This window comes from Pygocentrus nattereri, chromosome 1, assembly GCF_015220715.1.
Source record: "Pygocentrus nattereri isolate fPygNat1 chromosome 1, fPygNat1.pri, whole genome shotgun sequence".
Classification (NCBI taxonomy): Eukaryota; Metazoa; Chordata; class Actinopteri; order Characiformes; family Serrasalmidae; genus Pygocentrus; species Pygocentrus nattereri.
This window is the reverse complement of record NC_051211.1, coordinates 53664199-53682463: the sequence shown is the minus strand read 5'-3', so window position 1 is coordinate 53682463 and position 18265 is coordinate 53664199. Positions and strand designations below refer to the sequence as shown.

The 18265-nt window shown below is 42.4% G+C and overlaps 2 protein-coding genes across 8 annotated transcripts in view; one reads left to right on the top strand and one right to left on the bottom strand.

The window, feature by feature from the left end:
* Positions 1-6046, bottom strand: part of bcat1 (branched chain amino-acid transaminase 1, cytosolic) — a 30052-nt gene extending 24006 nt beyond the window's left edge. Inside the window, exons 1-2 of one of the 3 annotated variants that reach the window (XM_037537725.1) lie at positions 5906-6046; positions 4174-4230 (exon numbers count right to left, since the gene is read on the bottom strand). In XM_037537725.1, the coding sequence (XP_037393622.1) occupies positions 4174-4230; positions 5906-5968 (120 nt within the window). In that variant the 5' untranslated portion in view covers positions 5969-6046. Of the gene's footprint in view, positions 1-4173; positions 4231-5411; positions 5431-5568; positions 5860-5905 lie in introns of those variants that run through there. The other 2 variants (XM_037537728.1, XM_037537731.1) reach the window with 2 other exon arrangements.
* LOC108437957 (lymphoid-restricted membrane protein) overlaps positions 3135-18265 on the top strand; it is a 78927-nt gene continuing 63796 nt past the window's right edge. For 3 of the 5 annotated variants that reach the window (XM_037537714.1, XM_037537715.1, XM_037537700.1), the window contains exon 1: positions 17923-18029. The gene's annotated coding sequence lies outside the window, so the exon portion shown is untranslated. Of the gene's footprint in view, positions 3416-17763; positions 17903-17922; positions 18030-18265 lie in introns of those variants that run through there. The other 2 variants (XM_037537703.1, XM_037537706.1) reach the window with 2 other exon arrangements.

Below are 18265 nucleotides of genomic sequence, written 5' to 3'. Positions count from 1 at the left end.
CTACACCTTGTTCTAAAGTATCCCAGCAGAACCTTGCGATTGCCCTGGATGACCATTTACCCTGCCATCAGTCCAGCTTTAGCCTCAGCTGTAGGTGGGTGGACTGACGGCATTTAATTTTACCCAAATCAAATTATACACCTTGCATGAAACAGACAGCCCTGCTGAAAAGAAATGATGGATGAAAAGCACAGTACGGGAAAAAATTACTGTACACTGTTTGTTTTTTTGGATCAGCTCCTCTCATTGACTTTTCCTGTGACTCTATCTACTGAAATATCACATCTGCAGTGTTTCCCACACATAAGCTATACTTAGGCACTGCCCCGAAGTAAACTGGCCACCAAAGCGTAATCTGTCCCACTGTAACAATTTCCAAAACATATTGCTTAAAAACAAAAAAAACAAAAGCTATATTGCTTATTATATCTAAAGTTGTTTACAAAAGTTTGGACGTCAAATTACATTTTGATTTTGTAGGTGGAAAAAAGTGCATACTTGTGTTTATTTATTTACTGAATTTTGGATTTTGGAAGCATTATACATCTTTTGTTTTTATTCCTATATGTTAATCTTAGAATAAATAGAAACTGTGCACTATATATATATATATATATATATATATATATATATATATATATGTGAACACACACACACACACACACTTGGATATAACTTAAAGTGGTCAGTGTGCAGCTTGTTTAGCAGTGCAGATTTACTGTCCTCTGAAAAGAACAACAAGCCATTAATGTCTAAATAGCTGGCAGCACAAGTGAGTCCACCTCACAGTGAACGTGTCCAAATTATGCCCAATTGTGTCGTCGTCCCTCCTGGTGTCATGTGACTCGTTAGAGTTACAAGGTTCCAGGAGTGAATGAGGAGCAGGGCTGTTAAATTTGGTGTTTTGGGTACAATTCGCTCACACTGGCCACTGGATATTCAACACGGCACCTCATGGTAAAGAATCTCTGAGGATGTGAGACATAGAAGTGTTGCTCTCCACATAGACGGCCTGGGCTATAAGAAGACTGCTAATACCCTGAAACTGAGCTGTAGCATGGTGGACAAGGTCATACAGTAGTTTTCCAGGACAGGTTCCACTCGGAACAGACCTCACCATGGTCAACCGAAGAAGTTGAGTCCATGTGTTCAGCATCATATCCAGAGGTTGGCTTCAAAAAATAGTGCTGCCAGCATTGCTGCAGAGGTTGAAGAAGTGGGAGATCAGCCTGTCAGTGCTTAGACCATACGCCACACAATGCATCAACTCGGTCTGCATGGCCGTCGTCCCAGAAGGAATAATCTTCTGAAGCTGACGCACAAGAAAGCCCGGAAACAGTTTGCTGAAGACAAGCAGTCCAAGAACATGGATTAATAGAACCAGTTCCTGTGAACCAGGTCCTGTGGACCAACATAAACTTGTCTGGCTCAGATGGTGTCCAGCACGCATGGTGGTGCCCTGGTGAGGAGAACCAAGACAACTTTCTCTTGCCTACAGTCAAGCATGGTGGTGGTAGCATCATGGTCTGGAGCTGCATGAGTGCTGCCGGCACTGGGGAGCTGCGGCTCATTGAGGGAAACATGAATTCCAACATGTACCATGACCTTCTGAAGCAGAGCGTGATCCCCTCCCTTCAGAAACTGCGCCTCAAGGCATTTTTCCAACATGATAACGACCCAAAACACACCTCCAAGATGACAACTGCCTTGCTGAAGGTGAAGGTGATGGACTGGCCAAGTACATCTCCAGACCTAAACCCAGTTGAGCATCTGTGGGGCCTCCTCAAGCAGAAGGAGGAGGAGCGCAAGGTGTCTAACATCCACCAGCTCCGTGATGTCATCACGGAGGAGTGGAAGAGGATTCCAGTAGCAGCCTGTGCAGCTCTGGTGAATTCCATGCCCAAGAGGGTTCAGGCGGTGCTAGATAATAATGGTGGTCACATTAAATATTGACACTTTGAGCCCAATCTGGACACGTTCACTGAGAGGTGGACTCACTTGTGCTGCCAGCTGTTTAGACATTAATGGCTGTGTGTTGTTCTTTTCAGAGGACAGTAAATCTGCACTGCTATACAAGCTGCACACTGACCACTTTAACTTATATCCAAGTTTCATTTCTATAGTGTTGTTCTATGAAAAGTGTGTGTGTGTGTGTGTGTGTGTGTGTGTGTATGTATCTCCAAAATGGTAACTTTACAGGAGAAGGAAAAAACCTACTTTACTTTTATGTAAGTCAATAGAACCAGCCTTTTTTGTTCTATTCTTCATGAAATTTACAAACAATGTAAAGAACAACGGGTTTCTTCAAATTATGTCAAAAACATAAATATCAAAACTATGTGAAAAACGTCAAAAACAGAGCAGCACATATATATTTTATGTGTGTGTGTATTTAAAGCACAAGACTGTATCATCACCTGCAATACATTATTGACGGTGATATTGTAAATCATGATAAAATGCTATATTGTTAAATTAAGTTCCATTTTATTTCATGTTTTTTTATTTCAACATGCCTACTTATATTTAGATTCCCATATATTGAGCCCTTTTTAAGCATCCCTTTAATATTCAAACTAAAGAACATAAGCATAACTGTAATTTCATGTACTTTAATGTAATTCATGTAATGTGTTTCATGTAATTTCCTCTTACTCAGAACTCATTATTCATGTGTACACCCCCTTATTTTTGTTTCTTGAGCTCTGTAATTTGATGACGGTCGGCTAAAGTTAACTCCCATCCCTAACCTACCTGGCAGTTAGAGGCACATATGACACCTGAGGAAAAAATGTATCCAAGAGTTTTTAAGTTTTGTACATGAATGTATATCTATGTACATTACATACGTATCTATGGCGATACAACCCTATACAGCCATTCACTGACGAGGAAACAGGCTGGGAGGCGTGGCTTTGCATAATGACCTGTGACTGCACATTCCTACACACTACCCAGACAGCGTGACTAAGGTGATGCGAAAGCTTTCACTTCCTGTCCTCTAATCACGCACCTGAGTCACAGAAAGGGGGGAGGGAGAACACAGAGAGGAAGCTTGATTGACAGGGCTTATAGAGATCTTAGAAAGTGGATTCTCTTTATACTCAACCCAGGACCTCTAGCCAGAGACCAGGTCCTTACAAACGGAAAGGTGGGGTGTGGATTTCAGGAATGGAGCCGAAGATCCCAACCCCATAAAAAAAACCTCACGGATGGACTTTCTCACAATACGGCAGCTTAAAGATCTCCTCGAAGAATTCTGCCTCGTTGCCGTCAGCGGTTCCTGTAAGAGGACGTTTAGGTTTGGATGCAGTGAAGGAGTGGGAAACTAACAGGGAAGCCCTTGTGTTCACTGGAGTGGAGGGTTTCCATCATTTGGGCACACCGCTGACACGTCAAAATGCTGCCGCTGCAGGCAAGTACTGATAATTATCAACACTGTAAACTCAGTTATCAGCTTTACACCGGTCAGGCGTAACATTCTGACCACCGCCTTGTCTCTATGTTCATTGTCCACCTTATCAGCTCCACTTACTGTATAGCTGGTCTCTGTAGTTCTACAGTTACAGACTGTAGTCCATCTGTTTCTCTGATACTCTGTTACCCTGTTCTTCAGTGCTCAGGACCCCCATGGACCCTCACAGAGCAGGTACTATTTGGGTGGTGGGTCATTCTCAGCACTGCAGTAACACTGACGTGGTGGTCATGTGTTAGTGTGTGTTGCGCTGGTGTGAGTGGATCAGACACAGCAGTGCTGCTGGAGTTTTTAAACACCTCAGTGTCGCTAATGGACTGAGAATAGTCCACCAGCCAAAAATATCCAGCCAACAGCGTCCTGTGGGCAGCATCCTGTGACCACTGAAGAAGGACTAGAAGATGACCAACACAAACTGTGCTGTGACTTTACATCTACAAGGTGGACGGACAAGGTAGGATAGAATAGAGTGGACACTGAGTGGACACAGTGTTTAAAAACTCCAGCAGCACTGCTGTGTCTGACCCACTCAGACCAGCACAACACTCACTAACACACCACCAGAGTGATCCACCACCCAAACTGTGAGGGTCCATGGGGGTCCTGACCACTGAAGAACAGGGTAAAAAGGGGATAATAAAGTATGCATAGGCTGGTAACCTTACAGTGTCTACAAAACACACGGATTAGGATGTTACCTTAAAACTGGGAACACTGTTAGACACATCATTGCATGCGAGGTCCTCTTCTTCACCCTGGAAAGCAAGAAACTCAGATTCAACACTTCTGTGCACACTGTGAGGTGCAGACTCTCTCCATATTCAACGTGGCACTATTCACAGCTCTTTATTAGGCTTAACTTCAAATACTTAATGTAAAAACATGTATGGTTATTTGAAAGCAGTGCCACTAAAAGCTTAATGGACACTGAGATGTACTGTACACGTGTCATTTTCCAGTAATGAAAGGACACTCTGTCTTCTAACGTTAAAAATAGCCTAACTAGGTTGGAATAGCCTATGTTGGCTGCATCTCCTCTCTAGTATAACATTATCATCACCATGAGTGGAATGGTGCATAAAACTATAGCTTTTACAGGGAAACTCCACTGACTTTTTCCAATTTTCGGTATAACTAAATGGGCAATACATCAACAAAATCACTCAGAGTGGTTTGGTGCGAGACGCTGTTCTAGAGATACTTGCTGACTCAATTGTTTACAGTGGTGGTGATAGGAACCAGACGTCCACCTCTAAAAGCTCCTCACAGAAAGTTCCTACATGACATTTTAGGATTAAGATTAAGTGACCCTAATTAGTCCCACAACGGGGAAATTTCACCTCCGGAATTTAACCCACCCGTGGCGTGAATCACCACATACACACTGGTGAGCACACACACTAGGCGGGCAGTGAGCACACCGGTGGGCAGCCTTATCTGCAGCACCCAGGTTAGGTGTCTTGCCCAAGGACACCTGTCATGGACCGTCATGTCATGCTCTGGGGATCAAATCGGCAACCTTCCAGTCACAGGGCTGGTTCCCTAACCTCCAGCCCACGACTGGTTAAATCACAAAATGTATATTTTGTAATTTAATCTATTTATTTTAACCCATTCTTGGCAGAGGGTCCATATAGGGCATCATAAAGCAAAAGAGTCCCCACATAAAACTTATTTTCCAAACTTCCCACTATTTTAAAACTCAGAAACTGGTTTTGGATAGCTAATAAAATGACTATATACTTGTACTGCAGGCATCAGGACGTCTGGTTCCTATCACCACCACTGAGTCTGTACAATGAACCATTACACACCAAACCTCTCTGAATGACCCCGTTTGTGTCTCAAGGACTGCACTGTTCAGAGATTTTGCAAAATTGGTGTCATTTCCCTTTAACGGACATTGAAATCAAATCTGTCCACGTAACGTACTGACCTGAAGTCCAACAGCGTTAAAAACAGCCCAACTAGCTCCTCACTAGCATTACAGTGAATGGAATAACGTGTGAAAAATATAACCTAGCTTACAACCAATTTAGCGTTCTTTGCTGCCTATATGATGCCTCTAGGTGAACACCACGTGGGTACATCACCTCGCAGGGCATCTGAAGGTCTTCTGTGAGGTGAAAAATGATCGAAATGCGCCGAGAAAACAAGCGGCTAAGCGCGGCTACCGCACGGCGCGGGCTAACCTAACGTAGCCCACACACTGAGCGAAAACGTCGCACAACACGCATCATTTTACCCAGAAACACGGTCAGACAGAAAAGAAGCATTCCCGGCCACACTGAGGACAGCGTTGGGACGCAAACACGCCAGGAAAGCTTCCACTAATCCGCCTAATCTCGGAGGTTTGTGAGGCAGAGCGACCGACCGTTATCTTCGCTACGAGCGGTATTTATATGAAGAGAGCGGCGCGAGCTGTTTTACCTCGAGACGTGGCGCGCGCGCGGTTGCTGCGGAGCGCGCGGGGGCTGCTGTTGCACTCGCCATTGCTGAGATATACAGAGAGAGAGAGAGAGAGAGAGAGAGAGAGAGAGAGAGAGAGAGAGAGAGAGAGAGAGAGAGAGAGAGAGAGAGAGAGAATGAGAGAGAGAGAATGAGAAAGACAGAGGGAGAGAGAATGAGAGAGAGAGAGAGAGAGAATGAGAAATAGAGAAAGAGAGAGAGTGAGAATGAAAGAGAGACAGAGAGAGAGAGAAATAGAGAGAGAGTGAGAATGAGAGAGAGAGAATGAAAGAGAGAGAGAACTAGAGAGAGTGAGAATGAAAGAGAGAAAGAGAGAGTGAGAATGAAAGAGAGAGAGAAATAGAGAGAGTGAGAATGAAAGAGAGAGAAAGAGAGAATGAAAGAGAGAGAGAGAAATAGAGAGAGTGAGAATGAAAGAGAGAGAGAATGAAAGAGAGAGAGAGAAAGAGAGAGAGTGAGAATGAAAGAGAGAGAGAGAGAGAATGAGAGAGAGAGAGAGAGAGAATGAAAGAGAGAGAGTGAGAATGAAAGAGAGAGGAAGAGAGAGAGTGAGAATGAAAGAGACAGAGAGAGAGAAATAGAGAGAGAGAATGAAAGAGAGAGAGAGAAATAGAGAGAGAGTGAGAATGAAAGAGAGTGAGAGAGAGAGAGAAATAGAGAGAGAGTGAGAATGAAAGAGAGAGAGAGGAAGAGAGAGAAATAGAGAGAGAGAATGAAAGAGAGAGAGAGAGAAATAGAGAGAGAGTGAGAATGAAAGAGAGAGAGAGAGAGAGAGAGAGAAATAGAGAGAGAGAGAGAATGAAAGAGAGAGAGAGAGAGAGAAATAGAGAGAGAGTGAGAATGAAAGAGAGAGAGAGAGAGAATGAAAGAGAGAGAGAGAGAGAGAAATAGAGAGAGAGTGAGAATGAAATAGAGAGAGAGTGAGAATGAAAGAGAGAGAGAGAGAGAATGAAAGAGAGAGAGAGTGAGAATGAAAGAGAGTGAGAGAGAGAGAGAAATAGAGAGAGAGTGAGAATGAAAGAGAGAGAGAGGAAGAGAGAGAAATAGAGAGAGAGAATGAAAGAGAGAGAGAGAGAAATAGAGAGAGAGAGAAATAGAGAGAGAGAGAGAATGAAAGAGAGAGAGAGAGAGAGAGAGAAATAGAGAGAGAGTGAGAATGAAAGAGAGAGAGAGAGAGAATGAAAGAGAGAGCAGTGTAGTTAAAGCGCCTTTTACAGATTAAGCATTATCAACCTCAGCGCTGCATTCTTAGGAGTTCTGTGGCAGCAACGCTTCTTAAACGGATAACAGAGCCGTGAAGCAACACAAAGGGGCGTGTAAAGCTGGAAGTGAGCTTCTCTTTCGTTCCACCTTAAACGGTGCCTCAGTTGCATTCCTGCGGCCGAGGCGCCCGAATGCCACCGCTGCGGCATTTAAGGTGGATCGGGACAGTTCGAACAAGAACTTCGTCCTCGGCGTGCAAAGCTTCGTCAGCAATAAATTAAATATTCATTATTATTCATATGAATAATTCCCGTTTCTTTTCGGCCACGTGTCTGCTCCATGCCTTCCATCTGTGTTTAATTTTAGTCACGTGTTCTTGTGCAATCCTTTATTACATTGCTTCGCACAAAAAGAGGCCGGAGTCTTATTCTGTTTCCTTGAGAGCCGTAATTCGACCACAGTGGGCTAAAATTAACCCCCACCCCCACAGCTAAACCGGCCATGTAATTAGAGATGCTCATATTCTAACGCTTGGAAGGCGTGGGCATGGATTATGAATAATGAAGCATGTGTACACTCCTTCATTTGCATAATGAGGGGACGCTAAAAAGGACTATATATACATAGTGTGTGTGTATATATATATATATATATATATAGACACACACACACACACACACACACACACACACACACACACACACACACACACACACACACATCAAAGCAGCTGCTCCTTCTGGGTTATGCTGGAGCCTATCCCACCTGTCTTTGGCCAAAAGGCAGGACACACCTGGACAGGTCCATCACAGGGCAGGCAGACACATTCCCACCTAGGGGCAATTCAGCATGTCCAAACAGAAAGGACTCCGGTCGCCCGGCTGGAGATTCGAACCCAAGCCCTCCTCCCTGGGAGGCAGCAGCGCTACGCACCACACCACCATGCTGCTGTATTTATGTGTACTTTTGATTGTATACATGTCAAAGTTCTATGTATATATGCATATGTACATGTTTAAACCTCTCTGTCTCTCTCTTTCTCTGTGCGTGTGTTCGTATATATGTAATGCACAAGACTGTTTAACCACCAGCAACACATTACTGATGATGATAATACCGTAAATCGTTAAAATTTACAAAGAAACGTTACATTTTTATGTCAACATGCCTTCTTATACTTACATCCACATATATTGAGCCCTTTTTAAGCACCACTTTAACATCCAGACTAAAGAACGTAAGCACAATTGTTATTTCATGTACACACCCCTCTTACTCAAAACCCGTCATTCACCTGCACACCACCTTATTTTTGTTTCTTGAGCTCTGTAATTTGAGGACAGTAGGCTAAAGTTCACCCCACCCCCAAAACTAAAACGAGCAATTAGAGACACACATCTTAACACCCGGGTAGACCTGGGCATGAATTCCGAGTTATAAACGATGAGCTATGCTTACATTCTTTCATTTGATCATTGAGATGATGCTAAAAAGGACACAATACAGATGTGTTGACTCTAAAAATAAAATATAAATTTAATTAAATGTAACAATATAACATTATTATCACGGTTTACCATATTATCATGATAATGCGTCAAAAAACGCTACATGTGTAAGATAATGATTGTGCAAACATGTAAACACCGGTCATAACATTCTGACCACGCTCACTGTCCATCTTATCAGCTCCACTGACCGTATAGTTTCTCTGTAGTTCTACAGTTACAGACTGTAGTCCATCTGTTTCTCTGATACTCTGTTCTTCAGTGGTCAGGACCCCCATGGACCCTCACAGAGCAGGTACTATTTGGGTGGTGGATCATTCTCAGCACTGCAGTGACACTGATGTGGTGGTGGTGTGTTAGTGTGTGTTGTGCTGGTGCGAGTGGATCAGACACAGCAGTGCTGCTGGAGTTTTTAAACACTGTGTCCACTCACTGTCCACTCTATTAGACACTCCTACCTCGTCGGTCCACCTTGTAGATGTAAAGTCAGAGACGACAGCTCATCTGCTGCTGCACAGTTCATGTTGGTCACAGCAGCACTACTGTGTCTGATCCACTTGCACCAGCGCAACACACACTAACACACCACCACCACGTCAGTGTTACTGCAGCGCTGAGAATGACCCACCACCCAAACAGTACCTGCTCTGTGAGGGTCCATGGGGGTCCTGACCACTGAAGAACAGGGTAACAGAGTATCAGAGAAACAGATGGACTACAGTCTGTAACTGTAGAACTACAGAGTGCAGCTATACAGTAAGTGGAGCTGATAAAGTGGACAATGATTTTGGGGATTAATTCATTAATTTAGTTTTATTCATTATTATTTATTATTATTACTATTATTATCTAAATCCTGTACATAGCACATAGAGTTTGCTATTAAGGACACTCTGTCCTTAATCGAGAGCTGTGAATGTGCCAATATTACACTAAAGCAGCTGTACAAACATCTGAAGATGGGAACACGGTGTTACAGTGTACTGGGAGCTGGTGAAACCAGAGCTGCTCCGGGGATCTAAATAAAACTTGGGTGAAACTGCAACTTGTTGAACTAAAATGCATGGACTGTATTTCATGTGTCCATGTGCGCACAGAATATTGTGTAACGTATTGATTGATTACTGAATAACTGTCCATATCTAGCACAGCAATGGCTATGAAACAGGTCAAAGGATTAATGGCAGTAACATTTAATCGATATTGCATGCCACTGCGGTTAGAACAAAACCTCGTATCTCAAAAACGGCGACTTTACAGGAGAAGGAAAAAACCTACTTTACTTTTAATGTAAGTCAATGGAACCAGACGTCTTTCAGAGCAGTTTTGGGATGTTTCGTTTGGTCCATCCATCATGAAATTTACACACCATGCTCAGCAAAACAGGCATTTTCAAATTAAAAAGGACAAAATTGGAGTTCAGTATCCTCCTGGAATCATAAGGTTCTGTCTGATGTTTTTGTCAGATTGAATTATTCACATATTCCTATGCTGTGATAACTTATAAACATCATGTAAGGTGCTTTTTTTAGTTGTACATACAGCACTGTGCGAAAGTTTTAGGCGTCTAAGCAAAGTTTTAACCAGTTGACCTCAGCAGTGAGTTTATCACAATATACATTAGAATAAAGTCGTATTCATAATTCAAATAAACAGAAAAACAATAAATAGTAACAAGAATTTCTCGGGTCCATATTTTTCCTGGACACCTTCACAGCCGCCACAGAGACTCGTTAATATCATCAATGACATCATGAGCTCAATTTACTGAGCACTGATTGGTCAAACCAGGAGCTGCTTTTTAACTACATATAATACTGGACTTCCTCGAGGAGAGGCTTGGAAATGGGTAAACAAACACACCAACATCCAGAAAATCACTATATATATACTGTCGTCTCCACAGAGCAGCTTTTCAGTCGGCAGCTGTGACAGAAGAACAGCTGAACAACCTGGAATCAGCCAGAAATGAACCCAACACCATTCGCCAAACTAAACGGGCTGTAAGAAGCTTTACAGACCGGCTGGAACAAAACAACATTAATACTGATCTGGAGAAACTGACCAAACTGAGCTGAACCTGATATTGGGTCAGTTTTACGGCTCAGTCTGATTTGGTCCGACTCTGAAGATCAGACACGTTTGGCGAATGGTGTCGGGTTCATTTCTGGCTGATTCCAGGTTGTTCAGCTGTTCTTCTGTCACAGCTGCCGACTGAAAAGCTGCTCAGTGGTGACGACAGTTTGGGAATTTAGTGTAAGGGGCTGGAGAACGAACTGCCGGCTGAGCAGCGAGTGGGCGGAGCTCGTTACTCTGATGCAGCAACAAGCTGCTCGTTAAGGAGCTATAATTAGGAGGAAGGAGCTGAACATTAAAACATATTAAACGCCGCGTTCACGGCCAGTTTATTCATTTCTTACTGTATTTATTTAACTGCTGTATTAAAGCAGTAGAGACACTCGAGGAGGGAGTTATCACCAATAACATCACGGCTGTGATGATCTGCGGACACCAGATCAGAGCCGGGATGATATTTCATGATAAAACACTCCCTCTCAGGTTCTGTTGCTTAAACGTTTTACTTAAAATAAGATCCTATAGACAACATGCACGGCCCTTTCTCAACATCTCACTCACATGCCCCCCTCTCACCCCAATCATATTCTTTTTTATGCAAAAATAGACATTTTTATCAGGACTACATCTGTAAGAGTGAAGTTAATGTGGGTTAACAGTAGAGATGTGCTTTATTTATCAGTTATAGAGTAACAGTAGGCAGTCCAAGCGACTCTCTGTATGAGTAATAGAGAAGTCAGAGCAATTATAGTCACTATTCTACACTGTTAGAAATGAAGGTTCTGTACATGAAGGTACAAACAGTGTAAATGTTCCCTCAAAGGTTCTACAGTGGTTCTAAGGTCTGATTGTGGAGCTTAGATCAGTTTCACCAGGTGAAACGTTGGTATTTGTACCTTTTCATAACCGAATGTTTTAAAACAGAGCAGTAGAATAAAAGGCTGGAGGCGAGGCGAGGCGGGGTGTGTGGAGTCAGTCCAGCTTAGAACAGATCATTTCAGTAGATTATGGTTCAGTTATGTCCCCTGACTAAAGGCACTGAGATGGAGCCTTGAGGGTCCCACCTCAGTGATAAGAGGAGGACTGCCTCAGTGACAGTTTAGTACCTTCGTACCTATTTCTGAGAGGAATGGAGGTTGACCAATCAGCTTTAGCTAAATCAGGGTCATACCTGTTCCTGCTGCTCTATCCCTCGGCTCCTCATATCTCAAACTGATACGTTAAGAACAGGACAATGATTTCACAATAGAAATGCATTTGCGCTTGGCCACTCTCATCTCAGTGAGTTAATCAGCTAACATTGTGATGCAAACTGTTTTTTGACAAGTCACAGTGGCCTTTTTCCTCCGGTCAACAGTGATGCAACAGCACAGCTTAGACATTTGATACTGAATGACTGCACTTTGCTGCTACCACTGTCAGTGTAATACATTTAGAGCTCTTTAACCCTTGTGTGGCGTTGATGTGTTTGCTGGTCTGGTGGACCAACATTACTACTTATTCAAATCAATACAACCATAACAATTTATGTAAAAATATCAGATGTTTAAAATATCATGAGTGTCCAGCGTAGGGTTCTCCTTTAGCAGCTGTAGCCAGTCAGCAGCCTGTCCATGTCCTTCACAGAAAATGAGCAAAGACCAAGAATCTGAGGCTGAAATAATAATAAACCACGTAATTTTTTCTTTTGGTGAACAATGAAAGCAGGTCTCACAGACCTGAACACCACACAAGGCTTAAACCAATAAGGTCTGTGTGGAGTTTGAATGTTCTCCCCGTGTCTGTGCGGGTTTCCTCCCACAATCCAAACACATGGAGTCAGGCCAGTTAACCACTAAATTGCTCCCAGGCGTGTGTGTGTGTGTGTGTGTGTGTGTGTGTGTGCATGTGCATGTGTCTCTCTGTGTGTGTGTGTGTGTGTGTGTGTGTGTGTGTGTGTGTGTGTGTGTGTGTGTGAATGTACACTCACCGGCCACCTTATCTGCTCAATTGCTTGTTAACACAAATAGCTAATCAGCCAATCACACGGCCGCAGCTCAGTGCATTTAGGCCTGTAGAGGTGGTCAAGACGACTTGCTGAAGTGCAGACCGAGCATCAGAACGGGGGAGAAAGGGGATTTAAGGGGCTTTGAACGTGGCGTGGTTGTTGGTGCCAGACGGGCTGGTCTGAGTATTTCAGAAACTGCTCATCTGCTGGGATTTTCACACACAACCATCTCTAGGGTTCACAGAGAACGGTCCGAAAAAGAGGAAACATCCAGTGAGCGGTCAGTTGTGTGGACGAAAATGCCTTGTTGATGTGAGAGGTCAGAGGAGAATGGGCAGACTGGTTCCAGATGATAGAAAGACAGCAGGAGCTCAAATAACCAACCAGCATCTCTGAGGAACGTTTCCAACACCTTGTTGAAAGTCTGACACGAAGAATTAAGACAGTTCTGCATTGTGATGAACTGGCAACCCATCCAGGGTGTTTCCTGTATTCCACCCAATGATCTGGAATAGACTCCAGCACCCCCAGTGACCCAGGAAGATAAGCAGCTCAGATGATGAATGAATGAATGAATGAATGAATGAATGAATGAATGAACCAATAATATGTGTATTAGGACAAATGCAGAGGGCACTAAATGCTCTGTGTGGCAACAAAAGGGCGATATGGCAAAAATACAACATCATAATACAGTCGTATGCAAATGTTTGAACACTCCTGGTCAAATTACATGTTTGGAGCTTATTTAAAATCCTCTACAGAGGGACAAACTGACAATTTTACTGCACAAATTCAACTTATTTGCTGGTGTCGTTGCTGTCGGAAGAAAACCTCGTATCTCCATGTTTGCCGTTTTTCAGTTTTTGATGTCATTTGAAAATACCTGTTACCTTTCACATGGTTTGTACATTTCATCATGAATGGACTAAAAGAAATGAACCAAAAACACTTGGAAAAAAGTCTGGTTCCATTGACTTACATTAAAAGTAAAGCATGTTTTTTCCTTCTCCAGTAAAGTGGAGCCCAAACCTGTGCACACGACCAGATATAAACTTAGCCATAAAGTTGCTTTGTCTGCTTTAAGTGTGGTGTGATTTAAGTGTAAGACGTACAACAGAGGCAGCAGTTTACTACACAGGGCCCAGTTCACACACAGCAAATCAAATGCCAGATTTCTGAAATATTAAGTAATGGACAAAATGGGTGTTGTTTGAAAAATTAGACTGATTTCCAGGCAAAACCAACTCTTGAAATCTATATTTATGGTGATCCCTCACTGCTCCAATGACTAACCTGATGCAATACAGTGATGTAATGGCTCTTAAGGCTGCACTGAGGATTCTCAGAAGGGGAAATGGGGCAGAAACAATGAAATGGAGGGTAGAAGTCATTGAGACCGTGCTAAAAGACTCCACTGTTAGCATGAAGGCCAGCCCTGGGAAGGTTTCGCAATGTTGTTAATAATTTGTGGTTCACATAAAATCAGGTACAGATTTTTACTGGATAGATTCTGATTCTTTTCCATTGAAAGGTGCGAGTGTCTTTTAAAGGGCCAGTCTCATGCAAAACTGAATCGTTCCCTTATATATATGTATATATATATATATATATATATATATATATATATATATATATATATATATATATATATATATATATATATATGTATATATATACACATATACTCACCTGCCACTTTATTAGGTAATACTAGCTCAATTGCTTGTTAACACAAATAGTTAATCAGCCAATCACACGGCTGCAACTCACTGCATTCAGGCATGTAGAGGTGGTCAAGACGACCTGCTGAAGTGCAGACCGAGCATCAGAACGGGGAAGAAAGGGGATTTAAGGGGCTTTGAACGTGGCGTGGTTGTTGGTGCCAGACGGGCTGGTCTGAGTATTTCAGAAGCTGCTGATCTGCTGGGATTTTCACACACAACCATCTCTAGGGTTTACAGAGAGCGGTCCGAAAAAGAGGAAATATCCAGTGAGCGGTCAGTTGTGTGGACGAAAATGCCTTGTTGATGTGAGAGGTCAGAGGAGAATGGGCAGACTGGTTCCAGATGATAAAAAGGCAGCAGGAACTCAAATAACCAACCAGAATCTCTGAGGAACGTTTCCAACACCTTGTTGAAAGTCTGACATGAAGAATTAAGACAGTTCTGAAGGCAAAAGGGGGTCCAGCCTTTTACTAGCAAGGTGTGTGTGTGTGTGTGTGTGTGTGTGTGTGTGTGTGTGTGTGTGTGTGTGTGTGTGTGTGTGTGTGTGTGTTTAGCTCTGTTATAAGGAGTGTTTCAGCCTGCTTTGTAAATGAGATGCAGTACAAGGCGCTCAACCGCAGTGGAGCTCATTTTACATATATCAGTCTTAAAGGTGCAGTACATAAAACAGCCTGCTTAATTCTATGGAGTACATAGAGGTTGGAAGATGTTCAGGTTGAAATGAATAATTATTGTTTTTTTTTAACATAAAACATTTAAATACTGTTAACATTATAAGTGGATCTCAGGGGGAAAAACTACAATGCAAGAAAAATGTAGGCTATGGGACCTTTAATGGGGAAATACAACTGAATCTCATTATTTTCATATTATTATTTCACTTTATTCATATTGTTCACTAAACATGCGCTATAATATCTAAGCATGCACATTTGTAAATGGAGTCATGACTGAGGCAGCAAACACGGAGCCGCAGGAAGACAGAGTTCTTTGTTGGAAAACCGTAATGAGGGAACAGAGGGCTCTGGGGAACACGGGGCTCTGGAAACACAGCACGGTTTCCTGGACACTTCAGTGAGCAAATAAAGTGCCCCAGCAGCAGAGGTCCCAAGAAACACAGGTCCCTGGGAAGAAAGAGATGAGCCTGCAAAATCTGTGGTGAACGATATTTACAGTGAATAATAACATATACATTGCAAAAAAAAAACAAAGTAATTGCATATTTGTTCTTTTCAAAGATTCGCAGTAAACTTTGGCACCTTAGGACATTCAGACTGGACAACACATAACTCTCATAGGAATAATGAGCCAATTAACTGTTTTTTATTTTAGATAGACAGACAGACAGACAGATAGATAGACAGATAGATAGACAGACAGACACAGACAGATAGATAGATAGACAGACACAGACAGATAGATAGATAGACAGACAGACAGACAGACAGACAGACAGACAGAGACATAGATAGATAGATAGATAGATAGATAGATAGATAGATAGATAGATAGATAGACAGACACAGACAGATAGATAGATAGACAGACAGACAGACAGACAGACAGACAGACAGACAGATAGATAGATAGATAGACAGAGAGACACAGACATAGATAGATAGATAGATAGATAGATAGACAGACAGACACAGACAGATAGATAGACAGACAGACAGACAGACAGATAGATAGATAGACAGACAGACACAGACATAGATAGATAGATAGATAGATAGATAGATAGATAGATAGATAGATAGATAGATAGACAGACACAGACAGATAGATAGATAGACAGACAGACAGACAGACAGACAGACAGACAGACAGATAGATAGATAGATAGACAGAGAGACACAGACATAGATAGATAGATAGATAGATAGATAGATAGATAGATAGACAGACACAGACAGATAGATAGACAGACAGACAGACAGACAGACAGATAGATAGATAGATAGACAGATAGATAGATAGATAGACAGACAGACAGACAGACAGACAGACAGACAGACAGACAGACAGATAGATAGATAGATAGATAGACAGACAGACAGACAGACAGACAGACAGACAGACAGACAGACAGACAGACAGACAGACAGACAGACAGACAGACAGACAGATAGATAGATAGATAGATAGATAGATAGACAGACAGACACAGACAGATAGATAGACAGACAGACAGACAGACAGATAGATAGATAGACAGACAGACACAGACATAGATAGATAGATAGATAGATAGATAGATAGATAGATAGATAGATAGACAGACACAGACAGATAGATAGATAGACAGACAGACAGACAGACAGACAGATAGATAGATAGATAGACAGAGAGACACAGACATAGATAGATAGATAGATAGATAGATAGATAGATAGATAGATAGATAGATAGATAGATAGATAGATAGATAGACAGACAGAAAAACTGATAGATAGATAGACAGACAGACAGACAGACAGACAGATAGATAGATAGATAGATAGATAGATAGATAGATAGATAGATAGATAGATAGATAGATAGACAGACAGACAGACAGACAGACAGACAGACAGACAGACAGACAGATTCTTGCTTGAATTTTCCCGTTCCACCTTAAATACTGCAGCAGTTTCATTCTGGGGCTTCAGGCGTCAGAACTGCCAGACTATTTAAGGTGGAACAGAGATTTTTTAAGCTTGTTATGAAGAAAAGGACCAGAATACCCTGAAACGACACTAAGCTAAGATAAAACAGTGGTTATCATAATTTTTAACAGAGAAAATTCTCACATTTGGTCTCTTGTTCAGCCGTCTTGCCGGTTTTTCGCCTTTTCTCATATTTCTCTGTTTGGAGTCTCTGATAAACCTCCGTTTGGAGGGCCATGTAGCCCCAACACTTCACCCTCCCCCACTATCTCAACAAAAATTGGGGCACCATACCCCTACACGTGAACGTGCGAAACAGAGGGCTAAGGACTAAGTGCTAGGGCGAGGGGTGAAATGAGACTGGGCCTTAGTGTTAGTCTTAGGGAAGGGAGGGAGGAGGGACGTATCAGTATCTGACTGCCTGTGGGAGGAAGCTGTTTTGAAGTCGGTTAGTCTTTGCACTGATTGATCTGAATCTCCTGCCTGTTTAGAACTGAATAATACTATTTGTCCAGTTCCAACCCCTTTATAACTATCATTACAGAGCTCCTGATGGGTGCAATGACTTTAATAACCACACAGGGGCAGTGTGCACGTTTTTATAGCCATATGAGCCTGCATGGCCTCTGGGCCTAGTTTTACCAGTGAGTCCAGACGAGTTGGTCCTTTTAAACTAAGACAGGTGTGTCTGAGATATTACCATCTCCAACTTTCAGCATCTGGCGCTGTTATTGCTCAGTGAAGGCAGTTTCAGAAGATCATCGAGGAAAAAGCCACAGCCAGTTCCTGAGGCGGCGCTTTGGTGCTGGGTTGGTGCAGTTTGGCTCACCTTCACTTTGCTGTTTAATGTCTGCTTTAGGCTCAGCTATCAGATAAGTGTGAAAGATAGAGGTCAGCCTGGCATTTCACTGAGGTCATCAAGTCCCTTACGTGAAGGTAAGTGGAGATAAGTAGTTTAAAACAAATGGTCATCACAGCAGTTCAGGACGCCATATGCCATAAATGATATCCGAGCAAGTGATCATGTTGAATCTTGGTTAAACATCTGATATTTCTCTTTTTGAGATGGTTGTAGGGATTTTAAGGTTGTTTAACTTGGTTCTAGATGTTTTGAGTAATTTTATTGAGTAACATGAGCTCAGTAGATCATTTTAGCTTGTTTCAAGTGTATT